The sequence below is a fragment of the Euleptes europaea genome, chromosome 16 (assembly GCF_029931775.1).
Source record: "Euleptes europaea isolate rEulEur1 chromosome 16, rEulEur1.hap1, whole genome shotgun sequence".
Lineage (NCBI taxonomy): Eukaryota > Metazoa > Chordata > Lepidosauria > Squamata > Sphaerodactylidae > Euleptes > Euleptes europaea.
In genome coordinates this window covers 22,953,220-22,972,477 of record NC_079327.1, presented here as the reverse complement: position 1 = coordinate 22,972,477, position 19,258 = coordinate 22,953,220, and the positions used below count along the sequence as shown (strand labels likewise).

At 42.1% G+C, this 19,258-nt stretch overlaps 1 protein-coding gene across 1 annotated transcript in view; it reads right to left on the bottom strand.

The window, feature by feature from the left end:
- ITGBL1 (integrin subunit beta like 1) overlaps window positions 1-19,258 on the bottom strand; it is a 172,281-nt gene that overhangs the window by 82,092 nt on the left and 70,931 nt on the right. The window contains exons 3-5 of the mRNA XM_056862142.1: window positions 5,158-5,304; window positions 4,015-4,137; window positions 94-234 (exon numbers count right to left, since the gene is read on the bottom strand). Of these exons, the coding sequence (XP_056718120.1) occupies window positions 94-234; window positions 4,015-4,137; window positions 5,158-5,304 (411 nt within the window). The remainder of the gene's footprint in view (window positions 1-93; window positions 235-4,014; window positions 4,138-5,157; window positions 5,305-19,258) is intronic.

Genomic DNA, 19,258 nt, shown 5'->3' with positions numbered 1-19,258 from the left:
AGTTTTAAAAGTGAGACCCAGAATTATAAACCCATTAGGACATTATCAAAGATAATTATCGAAGATTTTTTAAAATGACTGTGAATGACACACCTCTGTTGCTGCAGATTTTGCCATCTGGAGATGTGCATCTCTTCTTGATCTCCCATGGGGTGATGTCACACTGGAGTTCACATTTATCGCCATGCCAACCAGGCTCACAGTAACAGTTTCCACAGTAACACTTCCCATGGCCTTAGCCCAAAACAAAAAACAAAAAAAATTACAGTAAAGAAGTCTTTTCCTTATTCAAAGATACATTTTTCTGTCCACTTTTTAAAACATGATTTTCAGTGTGGATGCATAAAACTAGTACCATAACTGGACCTTCCAGTTAGACGAGTAGTTTTGTTCTCTATTCCACAATAACCTCTACAAAAGAACTGACCATCATCAGAATAATTTCATTATTTCCTAGCTTTTTGGTGGGCCTGCTTTATTTCAGCAATGAATGAACATGTGCACAATGAAGTCATTAGGAAAACCAGCTGTATTCTTTTGAAACTTGCAATGACTGCTAACATCTAATCGCCACCACTGATTCAAACTCAGGGGAAAGTTAACATACCATATGGACATTTTACAGCGTTTTCACAAATAATCATAAAAATTAAATAGATGAACGTAAATAAGACATTAACATAATTAAGCAGAAACACTGACTAATTCAGACACAGTCAAGCTCATAAAAGTGTAAAGCGATGAGAAAGTCTATCTTCTTTGAACAAACATTGGTTCTGCCAGCAATTGAGGGTTTCCTTGCAGACACCAGGTATGCTCAAATATTAAGAGATAGGTTACACATTACCCTTCCAGGCTAGCCCAATCTCACTAGATCTCGGCTGCTAAGCAGGGTTGGCCCTGGTTAGCAACTGGAGGGGAGACCTTTAAGGAAGTCTAAGGTTCCTATGCAGAGGCAGGCAATGGCAAACCACCTCTTGTCTTGCCATCAATCTGCTGTGACTTGATGGTAGGGTACCCCATTGAAGACCCTCCCCTCCTACATCCACATAAAGGCCCATTCTATATACTAGAAGTTAGAATCCAAGTTGAGGGACTCTTTGAAGAACCCATTGATAAAATGCAAGGATCTACAGTTGGAAATGGAAAAAGGGAGATATCTTGAAGAGCCATGTAAGAAATCTCTGGATCACAGCCACAGTTCATTGGAAACAGAATTGATTTTACAGAGTACCCATCTAACAACAGTTACTCAGTAAAATCTGTTGATAGTCATGAAGGATCATGTAAATTGACAAATATAATAAATCTTTTTTGTATAAAAAATCATGTGATCTACTCTAAACTTCCCATTGGTGTCATTTGTTATTGTGTCAGTAAAACATCTAATTTGACACATGACAATTATTTATTGTTTCCAGGACTACAGGAACCATTCAAAACTGGTTAAACCAAAAAGGAAAGAGCTTCTATTATTTCTATATTTCAGCCTCTGATGTCTCTTGCCTTGCCATCAATCTGCTGTGACTTGATGGTAGGGTACCCCATTGAAGACCCTCCCCTCCTACATCTACAGAAAGGTCCATTCTATATACAGGAATTTACAAACTCTGTGACTAAATAACAATACTTTAAATAAGAATTATACAATTTGCAGTTTGGGCTGCATACTTTATCTTGGCTTGAATACAAGATTATTACACACACACACACAAACACACATGGATTAGCAAACTGGTGGCCTATATGATCATTCTGAAATAGTAGCTATCTTCTACTAGCTATAGAACATTCTGCCATGAACTGCAAAGAACTCATGCATATACATGATTAAGAATGTGCTAAAGAAAAAGGTAAAGGACCCCTGTGCAAGCACAGGGTCATTCCTGTCCCATGGGGTGATGTCACATCCCGACGTTTCCTAGGCAGACTATGTTTATGTGGTGGTTTGCCAGTGCCTTCCCCAGTCATCTTCCCTTTATCCCCAGCAAGCTGGGTACTCATTTGACCGACCTCGGAAGGATGGAAGGCTGAGTCAACCTTGAGCCAGTGACCTGAAACCGACTTCCGTCGGGATCAAACTTAGGTCGTGAGCAGAGCTTGGACTGCAGTACTGCAGCTTACCACTCTGCGCCATGAGGCCCCTCTAAGAATGTGCCAGACACCCATTTATATAGCAGGAATTAGTCCAGCTAATAGAAGAATCAGTTGAACTTCAGCTGCTTCCTGCTGACTCTGTTGCAGATATGATTGTGAACCCTTTCAAAATAATGACACAAATAACAGGAAAGGAATGTTTGTACTGACGTGATATCATCTGAAAAACCCAAAAGTGCTAATTTTCCCTGTAGTAATTGCCTAATTGCTCCAGAATATTCATGCCCTGAAACAACACCACATTTCCTGTATACTTGGTTATTGCTCATTTGGCTTCTTGCTAACACAAAATATCTTACATCTTTGCACTATCCTGAATAGGGTTGCCAGGTCCTTCTTCGCTACCGACGGGAAGTTTTTGGGGTGGAGCCTGAGGAGGGCGGGGTTTGGCAAGAGACTAACTGAGGGGGTTTGCAGTTGCCTTCCTCTGCATAACGACCCTGGAATTCCTCGCTGGTCTCCATTCCAAGTACTAACCAGAGGTGACTTTGCTTAGCTTCTGAGATAGGTTTGCCAACCTCCAGGTACTAGTTGGTGATCTCCTGCTATTACAACTGATCTCCAGTGGACAGGGATCAGTTCACCTGGAGAAAATGGCTGCTTTGGCAACTGTACTCCCAACCCAAAGCTGGCAACCATTGTAAAGGAAGTGGGTCCCCCAATTCCTTTTTGCTACAATTTCCTTGGTTCAGGCTTTTTGGCCTGCTATATTCTGATATCAAACTTTGAAGGGCTGGAATGCAAACTGACCAGCTTGCAAATTTATGGCCGTGAGAAGGCTTTCACTTCTGAAAGACTCACTCCTGGGGGGGTGGAATAGATAACACCCAGCTGTGGACAGTTACAGCCTTTGCTCTTCCTCCCTAAATTGAAGGTCATTAGTTACCAAGGTAACAAATCTGTCAGGCAAGATTTATCTGGTACGCTGAGGAAATCCAGGTGCAATGAGGACTGCAGACTCAGGGCACCTTTGATTTACCTGATGCAATAGAGGGGCAAGAGTTTGACACGTCAATCAATCACTGGTTTAGGGACCTCTTTGCAATCTCATTGGCTAGGTGGGCCCAGGCTATTGGGATTGTGACGATAAAAGCAGATCAGCTTCAATCCAAAATTATGATTGCTTGGGAATGGCTGGCCCAGACCCTTGCTTCATCAAAAACCCTTCTGAATTGCCCTTTCAGAGGGAAACTCTGTCAGACTGAACTTTTGGGAACTCTGCATGCTGAACCGAGATGCTGAGAACTTTGTGGAACTGGTAACATTTCTTGTGAAACTTGCCTTAAACTTTGCCAAGCCTTTGAACCTAAAAACCTTATTGTGTAGCTAGGTATATTAAGCTTTATTGTTTTCTTGCTAACTGCTTCACGAACCTTTGTCTTCTGTAACGAGCACAAACCTTTGGAATAAAAAGTTAACCTATATTTTGGTCGTGTCTTCTGACTTTGTGGGTTCCAAGCCTAAATCTGAGTGCCTTAGTGTGTTTGACCACCTACTCAAACCTAAACCTCTTGCTAGCGTAATTCTTCCCTGTTGGGCCTCTTACTCTGCAGGGAGAGAATTATGCTTTGATTTGGTATCAGCAGGCAGGGGCCTGGGGGCTAAACGCTTGAATAAGGGCTGGTGGCAGCTTACCCACTGAGCACAGGAAAACTCCTGGGTTCAGTGTTTTGTTTTGGGAATAGCTTTGGGCCAACCCTTAATAGAGGTCCTGCCCAGCGGAGGCTGGGTGGTTTTCCTCTACAACCATATCCTGAGGTCTCATGAGATCAGGCTACTAGCCTGGGCCATCCATGTCAAGCCATTTGCTACAGAATGATTATTTTACTTTATGGTAACTTTTATGAATATACTTACCTGTACACATCTCTCCTGTCTCTTCATCTATGCATTCTCTGTCATCACACTCACAATATTTACCATGGATCAATCCATTCCCTTCTAAGTTGTCACATTTACACCTGCCACAAAGGCATGTTCCTGTCGAAATCAGAAACAATAAATGGTAAGGAATAAAGACATACAAATTGAAGTGTAGGAAAGGATGCCAAGGACTATTTATTCTAGACCCTTAAGAGGAGGCATGATTTTATAGCCTAGCACATCTGCCAGGTGTTCATATTTGTTTCATTTTGTTCCACTATTGAGATATACTTTGTCCAAATGGCCTGAGATTACTCACCTTCTTCAGTTATATATTGGGAATTCTCCACTACCCCACTGAGTCATCTAAGGAGTTAGAATATTGTGAAGAACCTGACTGAGAGCACGGAAAACTTAGAAGTCTCTGTATCCCATTATGCCTTAGTTATAATACTGGAGATGTATTGGGGGGCTAGGGATTTCAGGGGAAGCTCAAATCCTTTGGGACTTTTGCGTCCTCATTTCTGGCCATTTCAGTCAGACTCCAAAATGGGCTTCCCGTATGGTAACCAGATGACTACCAATTTTACAAAGAATATAAATATGCTTTGGATCTGGTTCCATCAACGAAGAAGAAGAAGAGTTTATACGCATACTTTCTCTCCCACTTAAGGAAGAATCAAACTGGCTTACAATCACCTTCCCTGTGAGGTAGTTGGGGCTGAGAGAGTGTGACTAGCCCAAGGTCACCCAGTTGGCTTCATGTGTAGGAGTGGGGAAACAAATCCAGTCCACCAGATTAATCTCCGCCGCTCATGTGGAGGAGTGGGGAATCAAACCTGGTTCTCCCGATCAGACTCCACCGCTCCAAGCCACCGGTTTTAACCACTACACCACGCTGCTAACAGATGCCTCCCTTTCAGTCTTAATCAAAACTTCGGTTTAATCAAACTCACACTGCATGTTCATCCTGGACGTACAAGTGGGATTCATCCTGATCACCTGTGCTCAATCTTGTAATATCTCAATTCTTGCACATAATCTTATTTAAATCTCATTTTTGTGCTAGAGTAATCCCAGATATCATGACAGTCTGCTACTTATGATTTCATCATTCCATCAGAATAAAAATCTCACCTGCGTTTGAGCAGATGATATCTTGAGAATTCTTGCACATTTCGTTACTCTTCTTCCGTGTAAGATTGCAGGTCACGGGGAACTGGCAGGCATTGCCGTGCCAACCGTCCTCACATTTGCACTTTCCACAATCACACCTCCCGTGGCCTAGATTAGTAAATGAAGAATGTTAGCATTTATCCATGTTTTCAAATCCATATGCCTTCATACCAAACCAGAATATTTCAGTTGCAGTCACCTTTATTGACATAATAATAGTAATAGTAGTAACAGAAATACATAAAACTCCATACTCGCTCAAAAGGGTCTCACATGTAACTATTCAGTTTTAAATGCTGTTATAATAGATTCTTCCATACAACGGTGGACCTATCACACAGCATAGCTAACACCAGCACCCTTTTATGTACTGTTTCCGAGTGTCTGTAGATTGCCGCAGTTGGTTTTATTATTCATTTATTTCCTTACCCTTTATTTTTATTTTTACTAACAATCACCAGAAACACTGTCCTTCAGTGTTACTCCTCTGAAGATGCCTGCCACAGCTGCTGGCGAAACGTCAGGGAAGAAAATACCAAGACCACGGTCACACAGCCCAGATAACCTACAAGAACTGAATCACCAGAAACTCTGCCACATGTTTGGACACAGTGGGTATCCTATCCGCTAATAGAAATTTGATGCCATCTTGTGCTAAATCTTTTAAGGACATAAGGGGAGGGTTAATTAGTTCTAGACGTTGTTTATAATACAGGGGACAATATATTGATGGTTTAAATTTAAAAAAAAAAACCAGAATATTTTATTTTTAAACCATCAATAATTACCTGCAAACCACTTTCAGAGGCTTTGCAACCCACTTTGAGGTCTCAACCCACAGGTTAGGGAAACACTGTTCTCGGCCCTGGATCTCAATTTTTATTAAAAACAGTCATAGACCAGCACAGCTCTTCACAATTTACCACTGAAATAACTTTTTAGCTATTTGTATAAACCTGTGGGTAGAGTGTAAAACTAAAGGTTTCAGTGGTAAATTGTGAAGAACTGTGCTGGTCTATGACTGTTTTTAATAAAGAATGAGATTGATAAGTTTTATATACTGAAAAATATAAATGGAATCAAAATCAGGACCAATGTTGCTAGGAGATCTAACATCTGGATACGGCTTTGGAAATGGAATTATGCTTCCTAGATCTCTGTAAGTCAAAACCATATCCCTGTGGGGCTGAGAACGTTTCCAGAATACCTTTATTTCTACATGTTGTTTTCCAAGAGATCTGGTTTCCTAAAAATAAACATATTTTATGATGCATATGTTATCTGTTAAGGCTGATTTGCTTATGGATTTGAATCTTTTATTGCAAGTAATGTATTTAAATTCTCTGCTATGCTCTACTGCAGAATGGCCGATTTGGTTTTATATGAGGCATTCCCAAATGCTGGCAGGACTAAAAATAAAAAGGAAGGCTCATTGGATGTTGTAGCATTCAATAATTTTAAAAAAGCAGCTTTATGCCTCTAGTTTCATGGGAGCTTCATATTCATGCAGAGATTCAGAGATCCATAGCACTGGTCGCTGTGTATCAGCTCCCCCACCCCATAATATTTATCATAACAATCCGATTAACACTGTAAAACTGCTTATTTTATTTCGCCGAACATCCCAAAATTTCATTCCATCTTCAAATGTAAGAAATAATTAATTCTGCAGAACTTTTCTTTTCAAAACAAGCAGTTGGCAGTTTGAAATAATTATCCATTTACTTCCCAATATGCCCACAGACACATACATAGCAAAATGAAAAAGATGAACACAGGCGGAAAGAGTGACATACAGAATATTTTTCATAAAAGAATAACCTTCCATTTTCTTTCTGCTTCAGTGGTGGTCAATAGTCTGGTCTTTACTGGTTTGTGAAGATAAGCATTCATTCCCGTGTTAAATAAAAATCCCTCACTTATCTCTTTCCTTAATATTATCAACAATGCTGCAACTTGGCTTTCTTCTATTCCGGTCTCCCTAGAGAATTAGTAGCTCGATCTCTCTTGATAAAGGGAAGAAGAGCCAATGAAAGCATGAAAGACACCCCTATCCCCAGTTCCTTAAACAGCAATTTAGCTGCCTCGGTTTCATAATCTTCTTTACCTGGTGGCCAGGCAGACTTAATCCCTCACAGTGAAAGGAGATAAGCATTAATCAAAATACAGTATTACACAAAAGCCCTAAACATTTCTATCTTTTAGAACAGAAGAACCCGTAAACATTTTCTACCCGCATAGATGTCCACTTGAATTAATTCATTGGTTTTATTCAAAATAGTCACTAGGAAATCTCTGTTGCCTGGAGATCAGTTGTAATAGCTGGAGACCTCCAGCCACCACCTGGAAGCTGGCATCCCTACTTGCCAAGCATTTACTGATGCTCCAAGGAAGCATGCCATGTCCCTTCTCCCAAGGACAATAGCACCCCCCAAGAGGTTCTTGGGAGGGAAGGTGACATGGTATAACCCAATCTCATCAGATATCAGAAGCTAAGCAGGGTCAGTACTTGGAAGGGAGACCACCAAGGAAAACTCTGCAGAGGAAGGCAATGGCAAAGTGCCTCTGCTTCTCACTTGCCTTGAATGTCCCTTGCATGGGTTGGCATAAGTCAGCTGCAGCTTGATGGCACTTTACACACGCACACATGAGGTTCTTGTCCCAGTTCTATGAGAGGCATTCTAACCCCAAGGCCCTGGTCTAGAAATTTTCCCTTCGCCCTTCAAATGATGCCTCAGGATGCTCACCTAAGCTTCATTACTTCGAACTTAACATACTTTACCTATGCTAATATCACAACTAGATGACACTGATATCTAGGGTTGCCAGATCTGAGTTGGGAAACTCCTGGAGATTTGGGGATGGAGCCTGGTGAGGACAGGGACCTCCATGAGGTTCAATGGCACAGAGTCCCCCCTCCAAAGCATCCATTTTCTCCAGGGGAACTGACCTTTGTGGTCTGAAGATCAGCTATAATTCTGGGGGTTCCCAGGTTCTGCTGGAGGCTGGCATCCCTATTGATACCTAAGGCAACCAGTACATTAGGATCTGGGAAAGTCTACTCCCATGATGGTAATCAGAATGGATTAGGTGTCCCTGACCCCAACTTGTAGCCCCAGTTTGTAGAACCAGAGATGCAAAAAAATTCCTACTCAGCCCCCCAAGGAGCGACCAGCCTGCGCCCACTCTGGAAAGTTGAGAGGTAGGGTGGGTCCCTTGTCTGGAAATGGGTCAAAGAGGTAGGGAAGCAGCATGATGGTCCATCCAGCCTCTTCCTATGATGCCCTGATACTTTGCATGCACCTACCTGGGCATGCCAACACCCACCAGCTCCCTTTCCTGGGCTGCCAGCGAACCCTGCCCCTTTGGCAGAGGAGGAGATCGGGCGGCATTTTCCCATTTCATCATGTCCTCCCTTTCATCCTTCTCTTAAAAAACAAACAAAAGCCTAAACAAAAAGAAATGTGGTTCATCTTAACTCAGGGCCCAATCCACCTTGATTTACTAGTTGCAAGACAATGACACTGGATCTATTGTCTTGGACTCTACGAACAACCGTGAACACAGTGGAATTAAAGGAAGGGATCTTTACCGCAACATTGAACTGGGGACTTCATGAATGCAAAGCATGTGTTTTCCCACTAAGCATTGGCCCTCCTATACATCAGTAGCTGAACTTAAAATCTACCATGATGTTAATGTCATAAGCCAGAAATCCTCAAAGTGGTGTCTGTGGGCTCCATGGCACCTAACAATGCCTTTCCTGGCACCCACCAAGTGTTTTTAGAAACTGGGTGCAGCCAGATGGGGCTTTTGCCTAGCAAGGCTTCTGATTGGCTGTGCAGTATTTAAAAAATGTTTGGCTGATTGGCTGTGCAGTATTTAAAAAATGTTGCTTTGGCAGCAGCTGCCACCACAGCACAAGGATCTTCAATATGTGACTGAAAGAAAGCTGTGCCACCCATTTTGTGGCTGTCCCTGCCTCCTGCAGCAGTCGTTTTGTGGCTGTGCCCACCACACTGTGTCATTATTCCAAAGGCGCCCGCAGGCTCAAAAAGGTTGGGGACCTCTGTCATAAGCCATAGCATTAGGTTCACTGCCTTGGAAAATCTGACTATATTGAGCTCACAAGGATAAACAACTATACCCCCAATCCAATATAATTTAGAGGTGCTAAAATCTCATTTAAATTAATGGGTCTTAAATTACTCATGAATAACTGGTCCCACTGCAGTTCAATGGGTCATAAGCACAGCTACCTTTCTCTGAGTTGGATCTATACTTAGTAGGCTTGCCAGGCCCCGCTGCTCCACTGGCAGGAGCTTCGCGGAGCCTTGCCCTTAGTGCGCAATATGCGCGCACGCCTGTCACGGCGCTGCCGCGCGCGATGAGCTACTTCACTTCCGGTTTAACTCGGAAGTGATGGGGAAGCTCTAGCAATCCTGCCCAAAAACTCTATGGTTTCCATAGAGTTTTGGCCGGGATTGCTAGAGCATTTGTGTCACTTCCGGGTTTACCCAAAAATGACGTGTGCACCGTGTCCGCGCGCACAAGCCCGCAGTACCCGCGCTCATGCCCGCAGTGCCCACCAGCCCTCAGCTGGCTGGCGGGCAGCCCGGTGGATGGGCGGTAGTTTACCCGCCACCACCGGCAATGGGCAACCCTAATATTAGGGTTGCCAACCTCCAGGTACTAGATGGAGATCTCTCGCTATTACAACTGATCTCCAGCCGATAGAGATCAGTTCCCCTGGATAAAATGGCTGCTTGGGAAATTGGACTCTATGGTATTGAAACCCCTTCCATCCCGAAACCCCGCCTTCCTCAGGCTCCACCCAAAAAACCTCCCACTGGTAGCAAAGAGGGATCTGGCAACCCTATCTATGCTTCAAGCCCTATGCTGTAGCTTCTTAAAATGCAACACTGAATATATTCTTCATCTAGACCCCCTTTCCCATCTAGTCCTGCTGCAGTTCTTTTAAAAGCAGCCTAACATGTAAAAACTAAGCAGGTGATTTTTTCCCAGCCACAATTTCATGCCAGGACAAAGTTTCAACTACTAAATGCGCATGGCAACTACTGTTTAAAACTCAGAACAGTGCTATTGCCTCTCATATGAAGAAGACCTTATGACTTCTTATTTATATGATTTAACTCTCTCTACCATGCAAAAGAAATTAGTCACTGCATTATAACAAATATCTGGGGCAGCAGACACATATAATGAATTATAAAATTAATTTTAAATCATAAATAAGTTATAAAAATAAATTTATTAAAATCCACTGAGTTTTCAGAAGACAGGTGAAAAGATTTAAAATATGGAATTCCTTTTTAAACATCATAGAAACTGGAGGGATCTGCAGCTGGTATGGTAATTAAATTGGGCTCATTAGGTTTTTTATCAACTACAGAATGATTCAAGAAGAGCTTATCAGAATCTGAAAAGTGCTTCATGGAATAGTTTAAGAAATCACTTATGATTGATTCTCGCTTGAATGACAGAAGATTTAGGAAACAAAATGAGAGAATGGGAGGATTCTGTAATTGTCGTCCACCTAGAAAGAGAGAATAAAGCATCACCTAACTCAGTGAATGTTAATATAATCCTCTGATCCTGGCTATGCCAGCACAAAAGGAGAAAACTTGTGCATTGTGTCTGCAGACAAACACACGCACACACAAAATGCACTATACCAGGGTCTTCACAGGGATTAGCATATAGTTTCTATGCCACTGGCAAATTCCCATTCCTCTTTACCAGGATTAACAATTTGCCATTCTTGAAAGTCATGGAAAATCAATCAAACTAATAGATTTTTCTGGTGGGGGCAAAGGAAGGTATAGAAAACAATCTAGTCTCTCCCAATACTAAGAAGGTTTCCACAATTCTTATTTTCGTTTGCCCATACTGCGTTGGTTTCCCCCCTCTTTGCCACATGTGTTTTGCTCCCTCTAATAGTCACTTTGTTTATTTGTTTATTAGATTTTTAAGCCGCACTTCCGGACTAGGTCAGGCTCAGAGCAGCTTATACCCATTTAAAACAATTAAAAGCCATACATTACAATAAAATTATCAGCAGTAATAAAAACACTTTAATTTTATCAGCAATGACCTACTACCAAATAGTAGAAAAGCAATAAAACAAGACAATACACATGGAGCTGCCTTATCCTGAATCAAACCGTTGGTCCATCAAAGTCAGTATTATCTACTCAGATCAGCAGCGGCTTGCTAGGGTCTCAGGCAGAGGTCTTTCACATCACCTACTTGCCCAGTCCCTTTAACTGGAGAGGCCGGGGATTGAACCTGGGACCTTCTGCATGCCAAGCAGATGCTCTACTACTAAGCCGCAGCCCCTCCCCTCATTCAGTGGCGGGAAGCACAGCAGAGGCAGGTAGGAGGAGAAGGAGGGTATGACAGCCAGATGGAAACTGTCACTGTCTTCAACCATATGCCTGGTGGAACAGTTCAGTTTTACAGGCCCTGTGAAATTGTTTCAAATCCCACAGGGCTGGAACCTCATGCCATAGCATTCCACCAGGCTGGGGCCAGAGCCAAGAAGGCCCTGGCCAAGGACAGCCAGATATTTTTCAGGCCAGGGACCACTAGTAGATTTTCTCCAGCTGAGCACAGAGTTCTTCGAGGGGTGTATTGGGAAAGGCGGTTCTGCAGGTATGACGGTCCCAGACCATTTAGGGCTTTGAAGGTCAATACCAAAACCTTAAACCTGACTGGTGCTTTGATATTACATCGCTGACGCTGTCTCTGTTTTTTTTCCCCCATGCACTTTTAAAGTGGTGGGGAATAAACCGGTGAAACAGCAATGAAATACTGAAGCAACCATTAGAAGGAGCAAAACACATGTGGAAAAGGAAAAAAACAAACAATGCAATACAGGCACACAAGAGGTGAAATAATGTGTGTAAAAGCCCTAAAGCCTGTCACTTTTGGGTAATGTTAGTGGATTTTGTTATTAGAGTTGCCAGATCCCTCTTTGCTACCGGTGGGAAGTTTTTGGGGCGATGCCTGAGGAGGGCGGGGGAGGGACTTCAATGCCATAGAGTCCAATTGGCAAAACAGCCATTTTCCCCAGGTGACCTGATCTCTGTTGGCTGGAGATCAGTTGTAATAGCAGGAGATCTCCAGCTGGTACCTGGAGGTTTGAATTCAAAACCAGAGCAGAAGAAAAAACAAGCCCTGAATAAGGAAACTAGAATACAATATTGCTGTTTAGAAAAATATACATACATGTAAATTGTACCTTCCTAGTCTTATCCAGCCATCCATGCATATTAGGAAGGTATACTCCTTTATCCTATGAATGAACCTTTGGCATACGGAAGGACTAGAAGCTTGAAAAAATTCTACATGAAATGGGAATTACACCGGAAGCCCATTGCACAGTGTCTTGATTCCGTTGCTTGATTGTAGCAATTTACATGTATGGACTTGACATGATTTGAGCGTTTTACGCCTACGTTTACCTTATTGTAACACCTAGTGCACTATTGTATTGTGTCTATATTAGACCAGTTTGTAATTTCCTTTTTTCCAACTGCGGTTGTGCTTGCGAGGTTTTACCTCCTAATATATTTTTCTAAACAGCAATATTGTATTCTAGTTGCCTTATTCTGGGCTTGTTTTTTCTTGTGCTCTGGTTTTGAATTCAGAACTCCTGTTTAGCACTTGTAGCCTTCATTTGACTAGTACCCGGAGGTTGGCAACCCTACACTGGAAGCATATACTTACCATGCCTACACCTGGTCCTACCCTCTTTACTTGAAAGCAAATATCTTTAGATTTCAGTGGAGCTTACTTATAAGCACATGTGCCTTGGATCAGGATGTTAATATAGAAAATTAACTGATATGAATTTGAACTGATGATAGGAAGGATAGCTGGTATTCATTCTTTTGTTGGACTTGCTGGAGCATAGTAATCAAAATGAACGCACCGTTTCTCAAGAAAAAGGACAGCAAAGTTCTAAATTTAAAACAGTAAAAAGGTTGCCCTCTGGAGGATAATGCAGATATAAGAAAGATTATACAAGCGCAGGTGATTTTTTTTTTAACCATCATAGACTAAAACCATATATAATTTGCTTCTATGATTTTATCATTGTTCAGTGCCCACAAAGGGCAAATTCCACCATCAACCTGAGAGCACAATGATGTACCCGACTTTGAAAGAAAGTCATCTTTTTAGATGTATGATTCATACACAAATCCATATATAAACTAAAATTTGTGACAGTTAAATAATTTTGTTTCCTTTTAAAAACAACAAAGCATTAGTGACGGATATCTGTTGCCACCTCTTTCAATTGTGCAGAGAATCAAAACAGGAAGGGATCTGAAGACCAGTGTCATCTAGCCAAACATGTCCATAGGATTAAATTTGGGTGACACACTATACATTCCCTCCCCCCCGTTTCTAGACCTGTTGGTAATTCTCTTCAGTCTGAGGCACTGACAGTAGATCAGACACAGAAAGAATACAGCTGCATTTGGAAAGACATCTGTCAGCCATGTGGGGTGAACAATGAAAAACGTGTCTGTAAGAGGTATGTTTTGGTCAGTATTAAATATATGGCCCAGTGTGTAACTATTATCTTGTTGCCCTAGTTTCCACACCTGACCAGCACACCTGTTGAAATTGCTGATGTGTTGGCCTCCACTGCTAGGAAAGCCCTTCTTGAGACATCGGTTGCATTCAAACCTCAAATGAAGATGTGATTAATAGGGTTGCCAGGTCCCTCTTTGCCACCGGTGGGATGTTTTGGGGGCAGAACCTGAGGAGGGTGGGGTTTGGGGAGGGGAGGGACTTCAATGCCATAGAGTTCTATTGCCAAAGTGGTCATTTTCTGCAGGTAAACTGATCTCTATCGGCTGGAGATCAGTTGTAATAACAGGAGATCTCCAGCTACTGCCTGGAGGTTGGCAACCCTAGTAATTAAACTAGGATTTGCTATCAATGTGTATACAAACACAGCTTGTTTGACATGTCTGCGTGCTCCCCTAGCTCTCCCCCTTTTCACTTCCTCTTATATGCAGAACACAGTTAAGGCTTTTGGGTAGGGATGCCAGCCTCCAGCTGGGACCTGGGGGATCCCCTGGAATTACAGCTCATCTCCAGACTACAGAGATCAGTTCCCCTGAAGAAAATGGATGTTTTGGAGAGTAGATTCTATGGCATTTTACCCCTGTTTCTGTCCCTGTTTCAAAATCAGAGTGCCTGTGTGTCCCAAGGCACCTTAGTGAAACTAATAAACAACAGCCCCACTACCACTTAACCTAGGGTTGCCAGGTCCCTCTTCGCCACCGGTGGGAGGCTTTGGGGGCGGAGCCTGAGGAGGGTGGGGTTTGGGGACTTCAATGCCATAGAGACCAATTGCCAAAGTGGCCATTTTCTCCAGGTGAACTGATCTCTATTGGCTGGAGATCAGTTGTAATAGCAGGAGATTTCCATCCAGTACCTGGAGGTTGGCAACCCTAACTTAACCCCAAGGCAATTTTTAACATATGCCTGTCTAATTCTGAGGGCATAAAATATAAACTTTACCATAGACAAAGTAACATGCCTATCATTGCCAGTCATGATATACTGTATAACAGATGGACTTACACCAAAAGCCAAAAGTATTGGCGAAAAATTCACAGAGAAATTCAGACAATGTTGAGAGTAATTTTTGAATTAGAACCTAAATATATGCTTGTGGGTATAACTCCCCCCGCAAGTGAACTTTGATAATAAAGAACTTTACCAATATGCAACTTCTGCTGCTAGAATTGTCTATGCCAGATACTGGAAATCTAACACAATACCAGCTATCACAGAATGGAGCAGTAAACCTTTTGACTTTGCATTAATGGTCAGACTAACTCACCTGCTAAAAACGAATTCAATGGATGAGTTTTTGACAAAATGCCAACCTCTATATGATTATTATTCAGTGTTATGAATACTTGTTAAACACAAAGAGTTTAGAGAATTTATTTAGAAACTATTCAACTAATGCTTACAATAATGTTTATAACCTTAAGACAAACGATGTTATTTTGATATGATCATATTTTAGACTGTATAATGCTCGGAAAATGAATTAGGTTTGACTTTTTTTCCCCTTTATCCCTTTTTCCACTTACTGTATTCCTTTATAAAAACAATTTTAATTTTTTTAAAAAAAAGATATATAACAGATGAAAATCATGCGAGCAGCAAGGGAACCTGCTCAATTAAGGCAGATAAATACAAATAACAGCTAAATACAAAATGAGGTTAAGTTTCAATTACAGCTATACAACATGACAGTTGTGCAAGTGGTAAAGCATTTACTTTAGCCAAGACAAAAGTTGATGGAAAATTGGGACTGTTAGAAAAGAAGTGGAAGAGTTGCTTTTTATACTCCACTTTTCTCTACTGTAAGGAATCTAAAAGTGGCTTACAATTGCCTTCCCTCACCCCCACCCCACAACAGGCACCTTCTGAGCTGGCGGAGCTGAGAGAGGGGTCTGAGAGAACTGTGACTGGTCCAGGGGTCACCCAGCAGGCATCATGTGGAGGAGTGGGGAATCAAACTTGGTCCACCATCCACTCTAGCAATTTGTAATTTAATTACACGAACACATGAAGCTGCCTTATACTGAATCAGACCCTTGGTCCACCAAAGTCAGTCTTGTCTACTCAGACTGGCAGCGGCTCTCCAGGGTCGCAGGCTGAGGTCTTTCACATCACCTACCTGCCTAGTCCCTTTAACTGGAGATGCCGGGGATTGAACCTGGGAACTTCTGCATGCCAAGCAGAGGCTCTACCACTGAGCCACAGCCCCTCCCCATAATTACTGCTTGGTGACTGATGAATGAAGCTGCACAGAAGTTGGGAGACTGACAGTGCCATCCTAAGTATGTCTACTCAGAATCCCACTCAGGCCCATTCAATGGGACTTACTCCTAGGAAAGTGTTCTTAAGATTGTTCTGTGAATTTAGGTTTAAGATTCCCCCTTCATTCTCACCACCCCATGTTTCAACATAATCTTTTTTTATTCCTCAATTGGAAAATAAGTAATATAATTGTTTCTTTAAACCTTAATTAACATAAGAAGTTGATATAGCAACGTTTTCAACAGTAGAAGGTGAAATAATACGATTGGATTCTCCTTTAACAGCTTGTATCCTTACATTTTTCATGAATTTTTGCCCTCAAGTTAATAGAATTCTAAAAAAGAAAAAACGGGCAGTACTTTGGTGAATTTAAGCTGAGCCCCTGTAAGTATTCCTTTTGCTATTGGCTGGGATGATAACTCCGTCACCCTGTTCTCCAGCTAGGCTATCAACTATTGGTCTGCCTGAGGATAAGGAATTAATGGACTATATCATGATTAAATTTGCTGGTCAGACAGGATAACAAGAACAAATCCCTCCACTGAAGTCAGTGACCCAGTAAATTGGGAGTGCAGTGCAAACCTGAATTACACCTAGACACGGAGTTACATGTTCATAATCAGTGTTACGGCTGGAATGGAAAATACTCGATGGTTTCAAATACCGGCATATAGTACTGTTGATCTGGCCTCTTCTGTTCTCTAAGGCTTGAGGCATTTGCCCTCAATTGCCCTCTGTTCAAAAAAGGCTTACTGCCAAGTCATAAGAACATAAGAAAAGCCATGCTGGATCAGACCAAGGCCCATCAAGTCCAGCAGTCTGTTCACACAGTGGCCAACTAGGTGCCTCTAGACAGCCCACAAACAAGACGACTGCAGCAGCATTATCCTGGCTGTGTTCCAGAGCACCTAATATAATAGACATGCTCCTCTGATCCTGGAGATAATAGGTATGCATCATGATTAGTATCCATTTTTACTAGTAGCCATGAATATGCCCTATCCTCTACGAACATGTCTACTCCCCTCTTAAAGTCAACCTATATACCCCTGTATTCTAAAAGTCTATGGTGCTTAACTCACAAAGAACCGATAGCGCATGGGAGAGGGAGAAGCATAGGCTAGCAGCAAGCTAATGGGTGCCACTGACTAATAACTTGCTTGAAAAATTGGGGTGCAGAATACCAGAAGGGTTCACTCCAAGATCTGTTCTGTTTATGTCACTCTGTAAAAACCATGCATATTTATGGTGCCTTATCAAGAACAGCTATCCTTACAAGAGTCTTAGGGCAAAAATGCATAGTCGCTTTAGCCTCCTTTATTCCCTGTTTCAGTCAGGATTCAGCCAGGATCGAACGCAATAAAGGAGTAAATAAAGGAAATAAAGGAGGCTAAAGCGACCGTCCGTTTTCGCCCTGAGATTCTTACAAAAGTCAGGATATAGTTGTCGCTATAAGACTCTTCAAGTAAGTTGCAACATGAGTACACAATACAAGAAGCACAATGCTGCTAATTTGCAGGAATTGGCAGTCCATCCATCCAACACCAGTGCACAAAGATTGTCTGCCAGTTTTCCAGGAATTCCTGAAGGAATTATACTTTTAGCCACTGGCCTTTCTACTCATCTTATTTCTTGGCTGAACAATCTGTTCAAAGTCTAGAAAAAGAGAATCACAAGTTATAAAGGCTTAAACAAGCCGTATGAAAGAGAAACCAAACAATTTCCGCTAATTTTCTACACACCCTTGTGAAACATCTGCTTTTAATTGAGAGCTATAACCTATGTTTTTTTGACAGTCCCTTTTCAATACAGTACTAGCACGTCTGTCTGTAGGAAGCACGTAAAACAAGCTGTCATTAGGCAACATTGTGTTACCAGAAATTATGCCTAGACAAACAGATATGCAAACACACCCTTCTAGGACCCTGGTATACAAACATGAGGCTGATGTACTGTTCCGCTTTAGATACATAAGTAAAGAGTACATCCTATTGCCACAAAACTAACAATTCCATCTTGTTGTGCAGCACTGCTCGAGAGATAGGATTGCCAGCTCCAGGTTGGGAAATACCTGGAGATTTTGGGGGCAGAACTTGAGGATGGCAGGGTTTGGGGAGGGGAGGGACTTCAATGCCATAGAGTCCAATTGCCAAAGCGGCCATTTTCTTCAGGTGAACTGAGCTCTTTTGGCTGGAGATCAGTTGTAATAGCAGATCTCCAGCTAGTACCTGGAGGTTGGCAACCCTATCCAGAGTCAAGATAAACCTGTAAGTAGCTCATCCAAAGACACTGGCTCTTGAACTGGTTCATGGTCAAGCTGAGGTTCAAATAGCAAAATACAAATTCAGATTTGCACACAACCCACAGATTCGATCCTATGATTCCATTCCACCATTGGTAGAGCTTTTCTCTAGAGCCAAGGAGCCTTGTACCAGGAGCAGATTGCTGCTTGCAATAGAGGAAAGCTCTACCACTAGAGAATGGAGTTGTTTGACCCAGCCCAAATCTCTGCATTCAGTATCCAGGAATATAATACAATTTAATTTGTAATTTCAAGGAAGTGACTGATTTGCCCCTTAAACTGTGAGATTAGTAGTGCAGTTAAACAAATTATAATCTAGGGGTTCCTAACACCAGAGCCAGCGTGGTGTAGTGGTTAAGATCAGTAGTTAGGAGTGGTGAATGCTAATCTGGTGAACCGGGTTGGTTTCCCCACCCTTACACCTGAATACACCTGGGTGACCTTGGGCTACTCACAGCTCTCCTAGAGCTGTCTCAGTCCCACCTACCTCACAGGGTGTCTGTTGTGGGGAGGGGAAGGGAAAATGATTGTAAGCCAATTCGATTCTTCCTTAAATGGTAGAGAAAGTTGGCATATAAAAACCAAGGTCACTTTCACAAATGCCAAATAATGCACTTTCAATCCATTTTCAATGCACTTTGCAACTGGATTTTTTCTGTGTGAAACTGCAAAATCCACTTGCAAACGGTCGTTAAAGTGCATTGAAAGTGGATTGAAAGTGCATTATTCAGGATGTGTGAAAGCACCCCAACTCTTCATCTTCTTCTTTCGTGGCACCCACCAAGTGTTTTTAGAAAGTGGGTGGGGCTTTTGCTCAGCAAAGTTTCTGATAATCCATTGGAGATCTGATTGGAATCTGCAGATTTTAAAAGCTGC